The sequence below is a fragment of the Cucumis sativus genome, chromosome 5, assembly GCF_000004075.3.
Source record: "Cucumis sativus cultivar 9930 chromosome 5, Cucumber_9930_V3, whole genome shotgun sequence".
Taxonomy (NCBI): Eukaryota; Viridiplantae; Streptophyta; class Magnoliopsida; order Cucurbitales; family Cucurbitaceae; genus Cucumis; species Cucumis sativus.
In genome coordinates this window covers 14,170,833-14,190,245 of record NC_026659.2, presented here as the reverse complement: position 1 = coordinate 14,190,245, position 19,413 = coordinate 14,170,833, and the positions used below count along the sequence as shown (strand labels likewise).

The window sequence follows — 19,413 nt, the reverse complement described above, 5'->3', positions numbered from 1 at the left end:
TCTAATGAATAAAACAATAGGTACATGGGAGAATAAATAGAGTACACAATGGAATAAAAAAGGAAAAGATTTAGGAAAATAAGGAATACATCCCCATAATCTTTCCATAATTATTCTAGGATTCTAACAAGGAAAAAGCCTAGAAAAAAAGGAAAGAATTCCAACACTCCCCCTCAAGTTGGGACGTAAATATCAATGAGGCCCAACTTGCTAACGCAAAAGTCGAAGTTTGGTCTGAGAAGCCCTTTGGTAAGAACATCAGCAACCTGTTGACTCGAAGGGATGTACGGAATGCATATGCTCCCACTGTCAAGTTTTTCTTTGATAAAATGTCGATCAATCTCAACATGTTTAGTTCTATCATGTTGAACAGGGTTGTTAGCAATACTAATAGCGGCTTTATTATCACAGAAAAGCTTCAATGGTGTCTCACATTCCTGATGAAGATCTGTCAAAACTTTATGAAGCCAAATTTCCTCACATATTCCTAAACTCATAGCTCTGTATTCAGCCTCAGCGCTGCTCCTGGCCACAACACTTTGCTTCTTACTCCTCCAAGTTACAAGATTGCCCCAAACAAAGGTACAATAACCAGAGGTAGATTTTCTGTCAACAACAGATCCTGCCCAATCCGAGTCAGTGTATGCCTCAATGGTCTTTCTGTCTGTTTTTCTAAACATCAGCCCTTTACCAGGTGTTGATTTTAAGTATCTCAAGATTCTGTTGACAGCTTTCATGTGTTCCTCATTAGGGGTCTGCATAAACTGGCTGACAACACTCACAGCAAAGGAAATATCAGGACGAGTATGGGATAAGTAAATTAATTTACCCACGAGGCGTTGATATTGTTCTTTATCAACTGGAACTTGATCATCAGAGTTTCCTAGTTTGCAGTTGAATTCAATAGGAGTGTCAGTGGAACGACATCCTAACATACCTGTCTTGGTTAACAAATCAAGGATGTATTTTCTTTGAGATATGGAGATACCTTCTTTAGATCTGGCCACCTCCATTCCAAGGAAATATTTCAAATTTCCCAAATCCTTGATTTCAAACTCATCGCCCATTCTCTGCTTTAGTTGACTGATTTCCGCCTGATCATCTCCAGTCAAAACAATGCCACCCACATAAACTATTAGAACAGCAATCTTTCCTGTTTTGGAAACCTTTGTAAATAAAGTATGATCAGAGTGTCCCTGCCTATACCCTTGGAACTTGACAAAGGTAGTGAATCTGTCAAACCATGCTCTGGGAGACTGTTTCAGACCATATATAGATTTCTGGAGTTTACACACATGCTGACCAAACTGGGCTTCAAATCCAGGCGGATGGCTCATGTAGACTTCCTCTACGAGGTCTCCAATCAAAAAGACATTCTTAACATCCAGCTGATATAGAGGCCAATCCTTGTTCACAGCAACAGATAACAGAACTATAATAGTATTCAACTTAGCAACTGGAGAAAAAGTTTCTGAATAGTCAATACCGTAGGTTTGAGTAAATCCCTTCGCAACTAACCTTGCCTTGTGTCTGTCAAGAGTACCATCAGCTTTGTATTTGAGAGAGAACACCCATTTGCATCCCACAGTTTTGTGTCCCTTAGGTAGAGTACAAATGTCCCAAGTACTATTCTTTTCAAGAGCTTTCATCTCTTTCATGACATCATTCTTCCATTCAGGACACTTTAAAGCAGTGTAGATATCTTTTGGTATTATGGTAGAGTCAAGGCTTGCTGTAAAAACTCTGAACTGAGGAGAGAGATTATCGTAGGAAACATAATTGCAAATGGGGTGTTTAGTACAAGACCTGGTCCCTTTTCCCAGAGCAATGGGAATGTCAAGAGAGGAATCATAATCATCTGATTTTCCTGTATGACCCTGTTCCGCTTCATTATTACGAGTTTCTATTCTGACCTCAATCTCATCACCACTGTCCTTTTCTTCCACGTTTTTAAGAACAGCAACATTAGACCTGTCATTCTCACTTATCATATTCTTAGTACAAGGTTCAGTAGGGTTTTCCATACCTTGATCTCGAGGAGGTTCAGAGTCTTGGACTAGAGCCGGCGGCTGACTAGTAGGGGAACCGACTTCCTTTTTGTGATTCCTCCTGTAGTACGTTTTCCAGGGGACTTGGTTTGTGGGTAGGACTATGGAATGAGGAATGATGTTAGACACGACACTAGGAGTGGGTTCGATGAATTCAAAGGTGTTGTTAGACTCTTCACTCACACTCTCCCCCTGAAGATGGCTAACGGGAAAGTAGGGTCGATCCTCACAGAAAGTAACATCCATAGTGACAAAGTATTTTCTGGATGGTGGGTGAAAACATTTATAACCACGCTGGTGAGGGGGATACCCAACAAACACACATGCCTGAGCCCGAGGGGTAAATTTGGTTTGATTAGGGCCAAAATTATGGACATAAGCGGTACACCCAAACACACGAAGAGGAACCTCAGAAACATGACGAGTCGATGGGTAGGACTCATTAAGACAATCTAAGGGAGTTTGAAGATGAAGAATACGAGAAGGCATTCTATTGATTAAATGAGCTGCTGTAAGAATAGCATCTCCCCACAAGTATGAAGGAAGGGAAGTAGAAAGCATAAGGGAACGGGCTACTTCCAGAAGGTGACAGTTTTTTCGCTCGCCACTCCATTTTGTTGAGGAGTGTAGGCGCACGAGTTTTGATGAACAATCCCTTTGGAAGCAAGAAATTCACTAAGGTTATGGTTTTGGAATTCCCGACCATTATCACTCCGAAGAATAGCAATTTTTTGATGAAATTGTGTTTCAATGGTGTGATAGAAATTTTGAAACATACGAGGAAACCTCAGATTTATCAGTGATAAGGTAGACCCAGGTAAGACGGGTATGATCATCAATGAAGGTTACGAACCACCGTTTTTCAGATGAGGTTGTTATCTTGGATGGTCCCCAGACATCACTATGAACAAGAGTGAAGGGTTGGGTATGTCCTTCTTTGCAGAATTATCACGGCGAACTGCGCGTACCTAGAAAAAGAAAGCATACAATTATAGATTAGCACTATGCATCAACACAATCCAAATCAGACATTTATAATTATTAGGAAGGAGAAACCAGTATTTCAGTAGACAGAAAAGAACATTAATAGACAAAATATCTAACCTGATTGTTTGCTAAGTCCTTGGGCCCTATTTCAATCCTGAGTGGAACACCTTTCATCTCCCAGTGGGAGTATTTCCATCCAGGAGAATAGTTCTCCCCAATGTCTACCTCTGCACGAATTCCTGCTTTGGACAACATATCCGAAGTGGCAGAACAAGCATAAAAAATTCCTTGAGTGTCTGCATCTTTGTAGGGAACAGGAACTATAATGACTTGAATTGATGCAACTTGGAGAGGCATCACCAATCCCTTGTCATCACCGTGAACCATAACCATCACACCAATCTACAAACAGTTTGGAAGGCTAGATTAACAAGACGCAGAAATTCACTCTAACAAGTTACCAAAGGCTACGACAAATGCAAGTATCAAAATATTACCGTTCTGGTACTATAGGCCCACGAATTTTGCCAGACCATAGCTTTCTCCCCCTTTTCATTTTCAAAGTTGATTTCAAACAATTTTGCAAAATTTTGACCCAAACAATGTGAAGTCGCACCTTGAATACCACGACCAGTGTTTGGGATAAATGCCTGCATATCACAAACGGAACAATGGTTTTATACCACTTACACAAGTGATGGATATCAATTTGCCATGCTGAAGATGGGTCATAGCAATTTAGTCAACTTATACCTCAACGCTTGTGGTGTAAAGACCACCAGCAAACTTCTCCATCTCACTCTTCTTGCCCTTAATAACAGGAATCACCAGGTATTCTTCATATATGCGTCTATACAGTTCCAATATCTCAAGAACCTGAAATAAAAATGACCTTTAGATAATGATCACAGTTACACAAAAGAACTGCAAAATTTCAGACTTAGATTGAAGGGTATTTTGGTAATCTCCCGTAGCTTAGTTAAGAATTTGATGGAGATTTAACCTTCCCTCTCCCCTTTATATTCTTCCAATTGTTTATATAACTGTGTTTTCTACCAAAAAGGAAAAAGGAGAAAACAGAAGCATAAAAGCTTCACCGCTTGGTTCATCTATGAACATTTGAACATGGTTCATGATGCAAAAAAATTTAATTAGACCTAACACATGGCAAAAATATAAAGCACATGACTTAAATAAAAAGATAAAAATTAAAAAAAGAAAGAAAAAAAACCTCTAAAAGAATTCATTAACAATCTCCAAACTTAAAAAAGAAAAGAAATCCAGTTTTGACTCTTAAAAAATAGCCAATCATATATAAAATCCAAAAATGTATGCGGCAAATGAAACCTAAATTACACTATCATGCTTTAAACAGAACAAAATGCACACCTCATCGTTGAGTTCAAAGCCTGCACTTCAGGATGATCACGTGAACTCAATGCTGCCACTATAGACCACTCATTCCTTTTGCTTCCAATTAAAGTGAGTTTTGCATGTTTGAATCTCCAAATTTGCTCGTGATAGTAAACTTCATGTTTTATAATTATAGTAGCATTGATTCTGTGGTGAGTGGTAACTGGTAAATCGGTGACCCACTGGCCCTACATCTCAAAAGTTCTAAAAGATCAACGTTGCACGCCTTCACAGTTACCTTATCTTAAGACTCCACAGTACTTCCTTGTGACATCAAACAAATCAACAAAACAAGTTTATTATATTCTAAAGATCTTATTATTATTAAAACAGAACTTGCAGCTGAACAGGATGCTTAAATCTACAAACGACTTAAGTTTTGCAAAAAAGTCAATCCAGTAGAGTGACTATATAACAAAGATAGATTCAAATTCAATGCAATAATCCCCAGGATAGACTCAGTTTCATCACTGGTAACTAGAAAACAATAAGTTGGTTTTAAAACCTAAAGCTAATCATAACAAAGACATTTTTCTAAATTATAATTCAAAATTAGAGTTTGATACCTCTGTATCTGCTTCATCCTTAGTAGCAAAAGCAGTGTGCCCTTCCTGCCATAGGAACTCACGACTCCTGCAGTCAGTGGTTAATAAAATTAAGTCTTCTCTCCAAACGATTTAAAATAAAGTTAAAAACAAAATAAGAAGATTATACTGTTAACAGGTCCAACTTAGTCCATCAACATGGTGAAAGTAAAAGAAACAAAATGATAAGCACAAGCAAAAGTAATTGCCTAATAAATGGTGTGGGATGGCTGAACTCCCATCTCACAACATTGTGATAGACCCCCAATTATACACCAGTACAGTAGAAGGAAGAAGAAACAAGGTTAATCGCACGTGCTAGGGAGAATAGCCTTAGTTTTAATATTGTTAGTAGATGCTCCATAATAAAATAATAGAGCATAAGTAGGAGTTTGTTATGGAGAGAGAAAGTTAGTTAGAGTATAAATAGGAGTTGGGTATCGAGTATAAATAGGGGTCTGTTGGGAGGGAGAAGAGGGGAGAATTAAGGCTGCAATATTCCTTGAAAGGGAGGAAGGGCAAGGGGTTAGGGTTCTATGTTTTTTTTTTCTTCTTTTACTGCTTGATATTGTAATTCCATTGCAAATATCAATAAATAGAGTATTTCTGTTAAAAACCAAATACCATATAAAATGGTTGTTACACGCAACGTAATACAAACATTGTAAAAAAAATACAATGAGTAAATATTCTATAAACAGTTCACAGTAGGATAAATAAAAAGAGAAGGAAAGTCTTGAAGTTGCAGAAGAAAAGTCTTCAACTTAGAATTGTCAGTGAGATGACTTTAGTGATCTTGCAAACAACACATGACACAATTTTATAAGCATCTTCCACCTGCATTAAAACAATGAACCTTTTTTACATCGTGATCATGCAAACAACGCAAGCACAAACCAAGCAAGTATAAAACTATTACTACGTACCAAGACGGGTACTAATCTTGTATGCTCGACTTCTGGATGTATGAAATTGGATTGGTACACGTTAATCTATTGTGGCCTGTTTCTTTACATCGACCACATTTATGCAATTTTGGTGCTTCACCGACACTTGGAATCCTATTTTTCTTCGGTCGACCAACTCTTTTCACTACTTTCGGAGGTAAGACAGTCATATGTACATATTCTTCAGTTGTCTTCCATTCCGACTGATTCCCAACTGGGTAGACGGCCTCCGAATATGCTGCCAACAAACATTCATTAGTGTAATAGTTAGCACATAAGCTATAAACATTTATATTGCGATCCCGTGCAACAGCAATGGCATGTGCGCATGGTAGTTGCTCAGCTTGAAACTCCTTACAAGTGCACTCTTGAGTATGAAGATTTATGACCTCCTCTTTATCTAAATCTTTAACATGGAATTGGTAACAATCAATTGGGTTGACTTTCATTGTCAAAGCTCGTTCTTGTTTCTTTTGTAGAACTAACTCTGCCCATTTAGTCAATGTAGACGTCACTTTAATGCCTTCTTCTCGACGCTCCCAAAACCAACGTTGTAGCAAAGCTCGAACATGTTCAAGGAATGAAGCAATAGGCAAATCTCTAGGTTCTTTCAGTATAGAATTCATGGACTCTGCTATATTTGTTGTCATCATATTATATCGTCTTCCTGGACAGTGAAAACGAGACCAACGTGTTATTCCAACATCGTTTAAATATTTTCCTGAATCATTAGGAAATGCAAGAATACTTCTCCACGCTTCTGAGAACGTTGATTCACGATATGTTCTAGATGCATTGTAAAACAAAGTAGCTATAGTGTCATTCTTGTATTTATCATTCAAATTTTGAGTCAAGTGTTGGACACAAAGTCCATGCATGGAATGCGGAGGGAAAAACCGATGCAATACACTTAGAAAAACATGTTTTTCGATCTGTCACGAAGCCTAGATTAGGCACCTCTCCTATTGCACCTTTCAATTTCTCTAAGAACCACTGTATTGAAGCATCTGTTTCTCTGTCCACCACTCCAAAGGCAAGAGGATAAATTTGATTGTTACCATCCAAGCAAACAGCAACTATCAACTGACCCCGATATTTGTTCTTAAGGAATGTTCCATCCATGACTATAACCGGTCTAATGCAGTTTAAGAATCCTCGAACACATGGACCAACAGCCATAAAAAGATATTTGAAGAAACGATCATCTTCAAGTTCCATGTGAAATATTGTACCTACATTTGCAAGTTTGAGAGCTTCACCATATCTAAGCAATAGATTATATGACTCTTCAGGACACCCGCGCACTCGTTCATACGCATTTTCTCTAGCGCGCCATGCTTTTTCATAACTCATATTTATGCCATAGTCTTGCCTCATGTCTTCTATGATATCACGTGGTTTGTATAGACGACCGACTCCCTTGAACTTTGACTTTATTAATTCTCCAACAACCCAAGATTTTGCTTGCCTATGGTCACGATTCAAAACGTCAAGAGAACACGAATGAACTTTGACATACTTTTTAATCTTAAATATATTTGAATCCTTCAATCTCATCGCTCGCAGTCTCCAACCACACTTGTTGTCAATGCATCTAACAAAGAGAACCTCTTTTGTAGACTTTTTTACTACAAACTGAAAATTTTTTTTCATTGCCAAGACACTTAATCTCATTGACAAATCTTTTTTGGAAAAAAATATTTGTCCTACATCAAACTCCTCACTTGTAGAGCTTTCTTCGGACCAATCATTCCTGTCTGTCTTCAACTTTTGGCTAGAAGAGCTGTAACGAACTTTAGATTTTCCTTTGCAATCTTTTGTAGGACCATCTCTATGTTGTGGGATGTCAAATGATTCACTATTCATCTCTACTGGCTCCCATGTAAAAGTCTCATCTTTCGAATCATATGACTCATATGATTCCCATATAGCCGAAGTGGTCCCTATCACGTTATCACACAAGCCAACTTCAACTTCACGAACATGAACTTCATTCTCATTTAATGTATCCATTACAATTGGAGGATGAGGGTTTAAGTTATGAGCTTGGTTGCTGCCAGATACTGAATTGTAATCTTTGCTTAACACTTTTTTGCTTTGATTACTTTTAGGCTCAAATGAGACGTATAAAGGGACCTTTAATGGATTTTCACTAAGAAGATAAAACTTCAAATCACGGTCATTGCTTAACTCAAATGTAGGAGCTTCGTGTTCCACTTTTATCTCATATATGCATCTTATCATTACGTCGAACTTTGAAGGGTCAACTTCTGCAAGGTCATATAATTCTGCCTGTAAATCTTTATGTGTTATTTCTTTACTGACAACGATGCCTTTTAACATGCCTCCTTCGTATTTTCTTCGCCTCTCATCCCACATACCACCGTAACGCACTAACATGGGAACATGTGACATCCTTAAACCACCTTATACTTTTCAATTGCTGCAAAAAATGATTTGAAGTTAGAATTTGACATATCACATAAACAAAGTTTATTAAAAAACAGTAGGTAAATACTAAATAAAACGTGCATAGTCACACCCTACATGTTTACGATATTGACAGCTACAAAATGTTTAGGATATTGCGAGATACAAAAAACAATAGCTAAAAGTCACCCTAAATCAATTCATTTCAGATTAAACATTTCAATTTAAGAACCTGCAAGATGTCTGCGAGATGTTTGCGAGATGTCTACCAGATGTTTGCGAGATAAAATAATAATAATGATAAATTGCTAACATCATTTGAAACATCTATAAAGCAACCTTAAATCAACCCTAAATCAACTTGAAACAATAAAAAATAATATTTGATTTATACATTTAAGATGCAAAAATATATATACATATAACACAACACAATTCAGATTCGGATTTTAAAAAAATTAAAACAAACCACAATGCGTGAGATGTTCGCCGGAGTAGATGATGAACGACACCGGAGTAAAGCGGAAAGTTGACAAACTTTTGAGAGACGAGAAGAATTGCAAATGGGTTTTTCTTTTTTCTTTTTTCTTTACGTAATCTATGAGACTGCAACAGAAGGATTTTTTTTTTTTCCTTTACGTAATCTATGAGGAGAGGAGAAGAAGACTGCCTTCAAAATTCTGTTTTTTTTCCTTACGGTGAATGACATTGAAGAAAGAGAAAGAGGGGTTGGAAAAGAAAAGAAGAGCAAATGTGAATTGAAATTAAATGAAGGTATTTTCATCGTTTCACCTCCAATTTATCCTATATGTCAAACTTTTTTACAATTAATCCTAAAAGTCTTTATCTACTATTTTTTTTTTTTTTCCTATTTTTGTCAATTCCCCACAAAGTCGAAAGAGGCAAGAGCTTGCAAGTGATCTGGTAATGTCGTAAACCCTTTTTGGCCTTTTCCTTTCTGTTAAATTTTGAAGTGTTGGAACTGGAGAGCAAGCGATAATGGAGGATGAATCTTCGCGAGCAATTAGGCTTATGAATTTCGTCTCTGAGGAGCAGGTTTTTCCTCGTCCTCCTCCTTTCCTTTGATTAATTCATACAATATTTTGGATTCTCCTTTTCAAATCAATGCTAATATATCGATTTTTGCAGCTGGATGAAGCCAAGAAAACAAGGGGCGAACGAGTTGAGGATGGCACTGCTCAAAGAGACAGACCCCTCTTCGAGGTTCTTCATTGACTATTCACTTTTACACCTGAATATATATTCTTTTAGTATAACGAAAAAGGAAATGTTTGTTTTCTTAGATGGGGTAGTGAACATTTAGTTTTTTTTGAAAGAATCCCTTCACCTTCAGTGTAAACTCAAGTTATTTCATATATATATCCTTATGTACAGTAAGTTATTTAGAAGCATATGATTTGACCTATTGCAGCTAGATAGTGGTGGGAGATTTTACCGATGAACACGTCAGTTGGCTGTCATTCCAAACATTTGGAAACCCCACTGTCATTAGAGGCCTTTCTCATTTACAAGCTCCGATGCCATATGAAAATTAGGTTTTTGGCTTGGCAGGCTTGGAATGTCCCTTTGACAATTGAGTTTTAGCATTTAATTGTTACTTAATGCCGAAAATAATCGAGTAATTAAGAGACATAACATTAAGTTGTTGAGATAGAATTATGGATCAATGAAAGTTTGTGGAGTTGTTTAACTAAGAAAAGTTCATTTTCAAATTTTTTTTTAGATAAGAAACATGTATATTCATTGAACAAAAGAGAACATCCTAATAGCAAGGGACAAGAGGGCCCTCCCCAACAGAAACTAAAGTATTATGTCCTTCCAATTGTTGAATGCATTCGAATTATTTCATTCTATACAAATTAACGAGGACATTGAGTCTTATGTCATTATTCTTTGTGATTGGTATATAGCAGTTGCTAATCACTTTCTCTTTTATGATGTAAACGCTTAAGTGAAGTTTGAACCAATGATATCAAATAATGATTTTTCCTTCAATTATTTATAACTTGAAAATAAGAAAGGAGTTGTCTACTATGATCTATCGATGTTACCTACACTTTATGACAAGGCACACAATAAACAAGTAATAATTTAGAAAATTGAACACACAAGATTGTTAACCCATTTCGATGAAAATATACCTATGTCAGAACGACGTCCCATAAAAGATAACTTCACTAATATCAATAATCGACAATTAAAACGTAGTACTTTTCTGTAAAGCTAACTTTGTTACAGTGACCTCCAAACAATACTATCACTTAGCTGACTACCTAGGCTTCCCCTAAGATGAAGACTCCCTCTCTTAGCAACTTAGGCTCTCCCTAAGCTAGAATTGGTGAAGAATGTCTTAGGCTCCCTCTTTGCAGTAGAATTAGTGAAGAATGTCTTAGGGCTCCCCCTAAGACCAAGGCTCCCTCTCTGCTAGACTCGAGCTCCCCTCAATTCATGATTGTCCCTCTCACTTGAATTCTATCTTTCCTTTCAAGAACAAATTTCCCTTTGTTCAAATATCTTAGGCCCCCCGAGCTTTGAGAAACTCTACCGAGGTGAATTAAGAACCACGAGCTGTAAGAAAAATGGAGCAAGTCTCCAAGAAGTGTAGCACTCTCACAATCATAAGTTAAATGCGACCAAACACTAGTATAATGAATTGCACTATTGCTTATTCTACTTCAATGAAAATGGCCAACCCAGTTGAAGGACCAAGTGTTCCTTAAATATGTACAATGGAATCATGAAGAAGCTGCCCTACTTTCCAAAACGGTCACTCACTGAAATAGGAAGAAGACCGATAAAATTATTGCAAAAAGGAAATACTCGATAAGGAAAGTATTTTGCAAAATTTGCATCTCCGGAAAACATCCTGATGTCAAACAGGCACTGATGCAAAGACACAGTTAATAACAACTGATCATCTTAACCAAATATTGCCAACTTCACAGAATCTAACATAACTATATTTTTTATATTAGCACTTCAGTTGTTTTTGGGAGCCTAAATCCTTTGTACAGTCTGTTTTGTAATCTTTCATTCTTCTCAATGAATGTAGTAATGTTTACATGTATGCACTCTGTGTATGAGCATTTGAATGCATAGAGTTAAGCAGTTTAATTGTTGTTAACTACGTTTCTCTTTTTATTTTCACAGATTTTAAAGGAAAATAAAGACAAGCGTGATGCTGAGTTTAATGAACGGTTCAAGCACAGTGAGTGCTGAAGTGTAATTTCAATCTTGTCTTGATATTACTCATTTAATTGTTATTATTATTTTTCTAATGAAAAAACTGGACTTTCGTTGAGAAGAAAATGAAAAGTACATGCCCATGCTGAAAATGATAAGCTCACAAAAAAGGAGCCAATTACAGGAAGGGGCTCCGGTCTAGTAAAATGAGACCTAGTGAGTAATTACAGGAAGCCTACACAATGGACCAAACATCCCTACTGGATCTTACCCTCCCTTGAAGATTTTATTTATTTCTCTAGTCTCACAAACACAACAATATAGGACAAACCCCAACATGCCACAAAAACAACAATTTTTCACAAAAAAGTGGATGGAGGGGAAGCTCTCCAATTGTCACTTGAGCAAAATTGCAACTTTTGAGGATATGATCTTGATCAATATCCTCAGTCGCCTTCTTGCGAAGAATTCAATAACGAGGCCCAACCACTTATACCTCCCAAAAATAATTATCCCTCCCACTGCCCACCACATTATGAATAAACTTGAGAAAGAAAAGGAAATATTGCCAAGATATCTTTCGAGTTTTTGGAAGTGCCTTTTAACCCCTCCATCTGTTCAATCAAAGGGATGAGGTCCATAGACTCCATACTTGCAAATAATAAACTTGTGCTATAAAGTGTGAACTTCATGATAGAATCGCAAGAGTCGTTTAATCAACTGGGCCGTACTTCTATAACTAACATTACTAATGCTCCACAGAAACCTACCTCTCAATGCACTAGATTTGGCTCATTTTCCTCATCAACCCCCTTCCCATAAGAAATTGCTCATCAACTTCTCAAGAGCCTTACATCCATGCCATTATGCAATGATTAAAATTCATGCTTATTCAGCTCTTTTACTTCAGGACCACCAAAGGCTCTGGACGAGGATGAGACAGAATTTCTGGATAAATTGGAAACGGTGAGTTTATTTGTTTTACACCCATTACCCATTAGCATCTTCTTTCTTTTCTTTTAAATTTTATTGTCAATTGACATGCAGTCAAAGAGAGAATATGAAAGGCAAATGGCCAATGCTGAGGAACAAGAGCTCCGCAGTTTTCAAGTAACTATTCTGCTTTTCCAAATAAGTGAAACTCTCTCTGTTACTTGTGTTTCTTTTTCAAATTATTGATATATTTAATGCTAGATTCAAATTTATGACAGCACTCTGAAGAATTGTTTGCTAATCAACTGTAATTTCATCTGTTAGCACTTCAGTATGTGATTATTGTGTGTGCTATTGCTACGTTGTCTCCTTAATAGTAATGACAATCAATTAATGTAATGCACTATACTAACTAGCCGGAAAAATATGCTCCTATGTGTGCTTTGTGCACAGCTGGAGAGGAGGCACCTTTACAAGTGCACTTCTCCTTACCATTGGGGAATAGGTATGCAAAAACATGGAAATGAGATTGAAGATAGATATTATGACAACTACAAGTGTAATGACAAGGAATATGGAAAGTGAACAAACACAAGTTTTACGAGGAAACCCTAGTTTAGGGAGAAAAACTTCAGTGCAAATATTTCTTATTATTTTCTTATTAAAACTAATCATACAAAGGAACATTAATTTATAGGCAATAGAAGCATAATTAAAATAATGAATGATAATTAGGGCAACATAAAAGACTAAAAGATCTTTGGGTTTTAACATACAACAAGTCTGCTAATTCTAACAGAAACAACAATTTTCATTGAGATAAAATGAAATAGTACAAAGGCAGAAGCCCACCAAAACACCCTAACCTATAAGAAGGGGTTCCAACTGAGTAAAACGTTTCCAATGGAATAGTTACAAAAGGACTTCAAAATCGAAGCCCAAAGGGACACGTAAAATCCAACCAAAGACCAAACCTCACTATGATCCATTTTCCTACTACGAAATTACCAAAGTCTGTTGCATGTCTTTTGAATCATTGTTCTTGAGAGATCCACACTACTTGAATTTTGTTTGTTTGTAAAAGTTAATTTTTTATCTTTTAGATATTATGTGCTGATTTTCTTTATTGTTTGCCGACTGAAGCTCCACTTTCTCTTGTGCATTACGCTGAAGTGTTAGAGTCAACTCACTTCTCATGGTTCCAAGAACATCTCATTATTGTAACAATTTATTAAATATTTGTATAGTAGTGACCAACAGGTGAACTATTATCTTTCTCTATAGTCTAAATTTGTTACCACAAGAGATCATCCTTGTGTGATCTGGGTATATAAGTTATCTCCAGCAGTAGTTTAGCTCTAAGATCAACAAGTACTGAATAAATGATGGCAGTTCTTTGGTGAGTTTTCGGTCATCAAGGAGGTTCATATCAAGTGAATCAATTTTCCCATTCATTCCAAGTGCTTCCTTCCAACAAAAGCTGTCAGATGTGGCCCTGGGCTTAGTTCACATGTTTTTGCTTAGTGTTGTGTATGGAAAATTCCCACGACCCTTTATAGTTGGAATATTGCTGATGATAGGCCTGGCCTGTCTTTTCTCAACAACTTTTTAATATCTCATGAAGACTGCGTAAAAATGAGCAAGAGCAACAAGTTTTAAACAACTGTCACAGTTGTAATTCTATTTTAGGTTGCCTGTTGCTTTCTGCTTAGTAATATTACTTCTTGTACACGTTGTATATCCGTAGTGTACTAGACGCAGGTGCTCACTCTATAAATTTCTTCTCAAGCACTATTTCTTGGTGTTCTTTCAGGCAGCAGTAGCAGCACAATCTATTTTGTTGAGTGAAGTGAGGGAAATAACCCCTCCTGCTCCAGCAGCTCAGGTAGCCACATCATGAATAATCAATCTTTTATGGTATTGATATGTATTACTATTGATTTAGGGTTCATCTGGATTGACATTCTAAGTGCTTGATAACGCTTATTTAAGCACTTAGAAAGTTAATCCAAACACGTCTTTAGACTGCCTCAAATAGAAAGAATCAAAGTCATAAATTCTAAATATACTCACGGATGTTGCAGACTCTTTCATTGTTGGGTATTTTATTGGAATATGAACTGTGCTAAATATTGGTGGCTAGCTTGTAGACGTGTATTCTATCCAATGTTTTTGTACACAAGGGTGTGAGTACATTCATCGGACCGGTGTGTTCTTTTCAGTCAAGATGTGATCAAGCTGCTGTAAATGAAGCTTCTGTTAAATAACCACCTAATGTAATCCTGAATTGTATGCAGGAAAAAGCATCAGTTAGGAGAGAAACTCCAGTCAGTCGACCCCCAAGTATGATTATCAGAGTAAAGCCACAGGCAAAGAAAGCGAGGATTGAACCTAGAAGCCCAAAAATCGCTGGTAGCACAACTGAAATCCATGTTGCCAAAGCAGAGGAGACTTCAAACTCAGTGAAAACACTTGATACCAATAGTGATAGGCCGCTGGAAGCTGGTGCTATAACAGGACTAGTTTCATATAGTGATGAAAGTGAAGATGAAGATTAGAGGATTGAGTTGGCTATTAGAATCTCCGAAACAATCACCCTATTGAATTTAATTTTTTGAGTTGAGGTTCTGAAATGATGAATCTTTTTCTGTAGATTGTCAACTTTTAATATGTATGTATATCTTCTAACCCCTCATTGTATAAATGTTTTAGGCAATCCTCAAGGTTGAAATTTTTATGAAATATTGAGGCTGGATTTCCATCTATTGTACTTATTTGATCAAGGCTATACTTGATTCATATTCTTGGATTTTTTTTCTTCTCTTTTCAGGACTGTTCTTGGAGTTCAAATTTTTTACTGTACTTATTTGTTAGTTTTTTATTGATTTTTTTATAAAAAAATTAGGGATATTTTTAAATATATTAAAATATTTACTCGCTATAACACAATTTTGGATTCTATATGATAGAAGTTAATAGACTTTTATTACTGCTTATCACTGCGTTGATAGAAAGATATTCGTGTCTATCAATATGATTATTTATAAAATCTGAAATTTTGGTATATGTTATAAATATTTTGTCAAATTTTGTATTTTCAACAATTTTCCAAAAGAATATCTTTAATACTTTTACTATAAATTTTGAAAACACATTCACATATATATATTTTTTAATTTTTATAAAAGTAATAAAGAAAAATACAACCTATCAGTAAAAAAAACCACTCAAGACAACAAAATTCATTACACTTAAATCATTTACTGGAGACAACAAAATTCATTACACTTAGATTAATGTTTTTAGAAGATTTGTCAATTTTTTATAATTTTTATATTTTTTAGAACAAAAATTATTGTTTTTAAATCAATTACTTACAAATTAACTTTCAGAAATTAAATTGGATTTAAGATTTATTAAAAGTATAGTGATTAAAATAAAAAAATAAAAAAAATAAAAACAAAAATTGAATACACCAAACTGATATTTTAACTATTCTCAAAATATCTCTTGGGATAAATAGACATGAAACTTTCATTATGCTCAAGTGAAAAGTCGAACTACTTGTTCTTTGTAATCTAACACACATTTATGACTTTCATCCTTTTTTTCTCATCTTTTCTCATTTCTCCGACCTCTCCTCTCAAGCTCTTTTTTCCCCATGCAACTTCAACTTTCTCTCAATCTCATATGTGCCAAATTCTTATGATTTCTAATAATTGTTATAATTTTTTTGGTCTTATGTTATCATTTGCATTGAGTTTAGTTAGATTAAGTTTTTTTTTCTTCGTTTGTGTAATGAATTTTTTTTCCTTGCAAAGATTTTTCTATGATCGACGGAACACGTCACTTTTAATATTGTAAGATATGTGATATTTTATTCTCCAACATCCTGCAACTACACAGATTATGCAATTACACAGATTATGAATTGGTAGGATATTAAATTTAAGATAGGTAACCTAGCCGCCTCTATATGGACAAATTGATGGTATTACAAATAAAGACAATATTTTAGTCCAAGTGATTTAATAGGTTAGAATCCCAGCATTATGTTACTTTGAGGCAAACACATTCATATCATATCTTATCGTAGAGACAAACAAAAATCAAATCAAAACCAAAAACATATAAAATAAGAATAGGATATATAATAATGAATATCATACCACAATACATGATGATGATGATGATAATAGAGCTCAAAGCATTGCTCCAAAATCAAATCAAAGAGATTATTAAATCACATTATTCATGAAGAAACACAAAATTTTCAGTTCTTCAATCCCAAGTAGTAAAGCCCACCAGTAGTTGGAAGCCAAGATCTTCCGAGAAGAAATGCACCAGCAGTATATTGCAAAGCTTCATTTCTTCCAATCACTTTAGCACCCTTCCATCTCACTCTTCTGTTGGTGTTAGCACCAGGTCCTCTGTTCCCATACTCCAAATACAAACATGTCTCCAATGCAAAATCTCCAGACCAAGGCATGTATCCAGCTGGTTGAATGAAATCACCCAATGTAGACTCCATGATCACAGTTCTCGCATATTGCTTCCATGGTCGCCCCAAGAATGTTGGAATCTTGAACCTCTCAGCGAACAACTTCTGTTCTGGGACGATTCTGCAGTTGTGGATCACTAGACCGGTGATTTCTTTTTGCTCGGCGCGACCTTGGGCTGTGACGGTGTTTTGTTGGTTGTCCATTGGGCGGCGAACGATGATTAAGGAGTTTTGGATGACGGTGGATGAATCACCGAAGATGAAGTCTACGGTACCCGATACGACACAGTTGCGGTAGAATTGACGGTGAGTTTGTACGTAGAGAGTGTCTTGATGACCGTCCATTCTGCAGTTGAAGAAGGCGGATCTATCGGATTGAACGCGTAAGGCTACTGCTTGGTGGCCTTCAGGACCAGCAGTGTTGGTGAATCCCATGGATTTGCAAAGAAATCCTTCCCCTATGGCAGCTGCAAGAGGTAATTTCGAAGTGTAAATGTGTTAGTTTGTATATTATATCTTATGATAATTTGAAAATTTAGGACAAAATATTATTGTTGGGAAAAATTGGAGTAGGGAGTGATTTACCAAAAGAGGCAGTGTTTTGTGTGGTGAAACCGTCGCGGTTGCTCTTGCGACCCGTGACAATGGTTTTTCTTGGACCATCTCCATACATGAAAACATTTTTCATGTCTTTAGTTAGAGTGATGTATTCATCATAGATCCCTGCTTTCACGTAGATTACGTATCTTCCTCTTAGGACCTTCGGGTATGCAGCTAATGCAGCAGCAATGGTCTTATATTTCCCACTACCGTCCTTAGCCACCACTGCGTTCGGTGTTGGTCGAACGCCTCTTTGTTTCGATGCAAGCAACTTCCTATCTGCCCCCGTCAACCATGTCGGAAACCCGTCTCTATCTACTACTGTTGTTCCAAGAAGCCTACGGCCACTTGGTTGAACCTGCTAATAAAAAACAAACTACACTCATATCCCATTGGTTTAAAATTTTTACGAGGTTGTTTGAGGTAAGGAGTGGAGTTATTGTAAACTCGTGGTTTCTACCATGTAAGAAGTTAATAAGGTATAAAATTGAGATTTTTTTTTAGTAATAGGACTGTAAATTCGTTCAGGCCAAACAAAGAGGGGAGTTTACGACTTGACTACCCTCAACTCCTCCACTCCATCCAACTAGATGGAGTTAAAAAGTGCTTTCTAATAAGTGATGATTTGGCATAATTACCTTCAATTGCAAGCGGTAGTTGTCGAGGATATTGGAAACTGCAGTGACAATAGCAAGAGCATTGCTGGTAAGCTTGCCAGCAACATCAAGACCATCTTGCATCCTCTGTTTAAGCTGAGGATCAAATTCTCCAAGTCCATCAAGACATGATTGTTGATAAGAAATAACAGCACTAAGCCAATTCTTAATATCAGCAACACGATCTGAATCGGTATGCAAATCAGACTCTCCAACAGCGGAATACGATGCTTGCAACTCATCAATGGCGAATTGTAACAAATCCTTGCAATCTTCAACACTCATTTTGATGGAGGCATTGGTACTGGCCTCCACGATAAGGCTATCAGACAAGTTGTAGCCTTTTGTAATTTCCCCAATAGTGGCAAGAATTGCTGCTTCAGCATAGTCTTTGGGGTCATTTGAAGAGGTATTACGAGCAACATGGTCAAGTGTAGTTTTGCATTCATCTTGATAATCTGTAGTAGAACAAATGGCTGAGACTGCCTTCATCTTTGGTGATACGTCCTCTGTTCCACCATTAGAAGCATTGCTTTTGTTTATCGTGGCGGCAATGGCTAGAGCTATACCAACAACGAGAATAAGGGATAATCCCGACACGATCACCTTCCCGAGCATTTTAGAATGTGTATGTATGTTCGAGTTTTTGTTGTGATGTTGAATGGAGGAGTTGATTGGAAATTCGTTTGCATGAGAATCACTATATAGTGGTGAATTTTGCTAGAAATAGGAGTGTTGTTCTCTCAGTAACAGTTCATCCAAAACTAATCTTTATTGTTTTATTTTTCTATTCTTTTTGGGAAGAGCTAACCATTATCTTGTTAAATATTCTCAACTTGTAACCACCCCAATTGTTCTTATAGAATTCTGTTTTTGAATTATTTCTTTCAATTGTTCTTATAGATGACTTTCAATTTTTATTTTTTAGTATAGGAGTTAGATTCTTAGCTAAATTTCAGAAACAAAAACAAGGTTTTAAAAACTACACCTTTTAGTTTTTAAATTTTGATTTGAATTTGAAAAATGTTGATCAAATTTAGATAACGAAGTAAAAAAGTTAGGGATGAAAGAGGTGTTCATAGAGTTTTTTTTTTAAAATAAACAAAATGG

At 36.3% G+C, this 19,413-nt stretch overlaps 3 protein-coding genes across 3 annotated transcripts; 1 reads left to right on the top strand and 2 right to left on the bottom strand.

Annotated features, from left to right (window-relative positions):
• Positions 1-2,900: 2,900 nt before the first annotated feature.
• Positions 2,901-5,284, bottom strand: LOC101205933 (proline--tRNA ligase, cytoplasmic). Its single transcript, XM_031885852.1, has 6 exons — positions 5,280-5,284; positions 5,015-5,114; positions 3,789-3,911; positions 3,533-3,685; positions 3,153-3,437; positions 2,901-3,016 (listed from the first exon to the last, which is right to left on the bottom strand). Exons 1-6 carry the CDS (start codon positions 5,282-5,284, stop codon positions 2,924-2,926), a joined length of 759 nt encoding a protein of 252 aa, XP_031741712.1. The 3' UTR covers positions 2,901-2,923.
• Positions 5,285-9,304: 4,020 nt separating this feature from the next.
• LOC101214185 (PSME3-interacting protein) lies at positions 9,305-15,353 on the top strand. The gene is made up of 7 exons (XM_004149429.3): positions 9,305-9,465; positions 9,559-9,633; positions 11,581-11,638; positions 12,524-12,579; positions 12,661-12,723; positions 14,360-14,431; positions 14,844-15,353. The coding sequence occupies exons 1-7, from the start codon at positions 9,409-9,411 to the stop codon at positions 15,102-15,104; spliced, it is 642 nt and encodes a 213-aa protein (XP_004149477.1). The 5' UTR covers positions 9,305-9,408; the 3' UTR covers positions 15,105-15,353.
• Positions 15,354-16,702: 1,349 nt separating this feature from the next.
• LOC101220540 (pectinesterase) lies at positions 16,703-18,921 on the bottom strand. The gene is made up of 3 exons (XM_004149451.3): positions 18,286-18,921; positions 17,633-18,005; positions 16,703-17,514 (listed from the first exon to the last, which is right to left on the bottom strand). The coding sequence occupies exons 1-3, from the start codon at positions 18,919-18,921 to the stop codon at positions 16,820-16,822; spliced, it is 1,704 nt and encodes a 567-aa protein (XP_004149499.1). The 3' UTR covers positions 16,703-16,819.
• Positions 18,922-19,413: the final 492 nt, after the last annotated feature.

Excerpts from the sequence above, each read along its gene's own strand:
- LOC101205933 (XM_031885852.1), bottom strand. Across the intron at positions 3,686-3,788 it reads TTTACACCACAAGCGTTGAG|GCATTTATCCCAAACACTGG; the intron begins GTATAAGTTGAC and ends TGTGATATGCAG. Across the intron at positions 3,438-3,532 it reads GGGCCTATAGTACCAGAACG|ATTGGTGTGATGGTTATGGT; the intron begins GTAATATTTTGA and ends AACTGTTTGTAG.
- LOC101214185 (XM_004149429.3), top strand. The coding sequence starts at position 9,409 with ATGGAGGATGAATCTTCGCGAGCAATTAGGCTTATGAATTTCGTCTCT. Across the intron at positions 9,466-9,558 it reads ATTTCGTCTCTGAGGAGCAG|CTGGATGAAGCCAAGAAAAC; the intron begins GTTTTTCCTCGT and ends CGATTTTTGCAG. Across the intron at positions 14,432-14,843 it reads CTCCTGCTCCAGCAGCTCAG|GAAAAAGCATCAGTTAGGAG; the intron begins GTAGCCACATCA and ends AATTGTATGCAG.
- LOC101220540 (XM_004149451.3), bottom strand. The coding sequence starts at position 18,921 with ATGCTCGGGAAGGTGATCGTGTCGGGATTATCCCTTATTCTCGTTGTT. Across the intron at positions 18,006-18,285 it reads ACTACCGCTTGCAATTGAAG|GTTCAACCAAGTGGCCGTAG; the intron begins GTAATTATGCCA and ends TTTTATTAGCAG. Across the intron at positions 17,515-17,632 it reads ACAAAACACTGCCTCTTTTG|CTGCCATAGGGGAAGGATTT; the intron begins GTAAATCACTCC and ends TACCTCTTGCAG.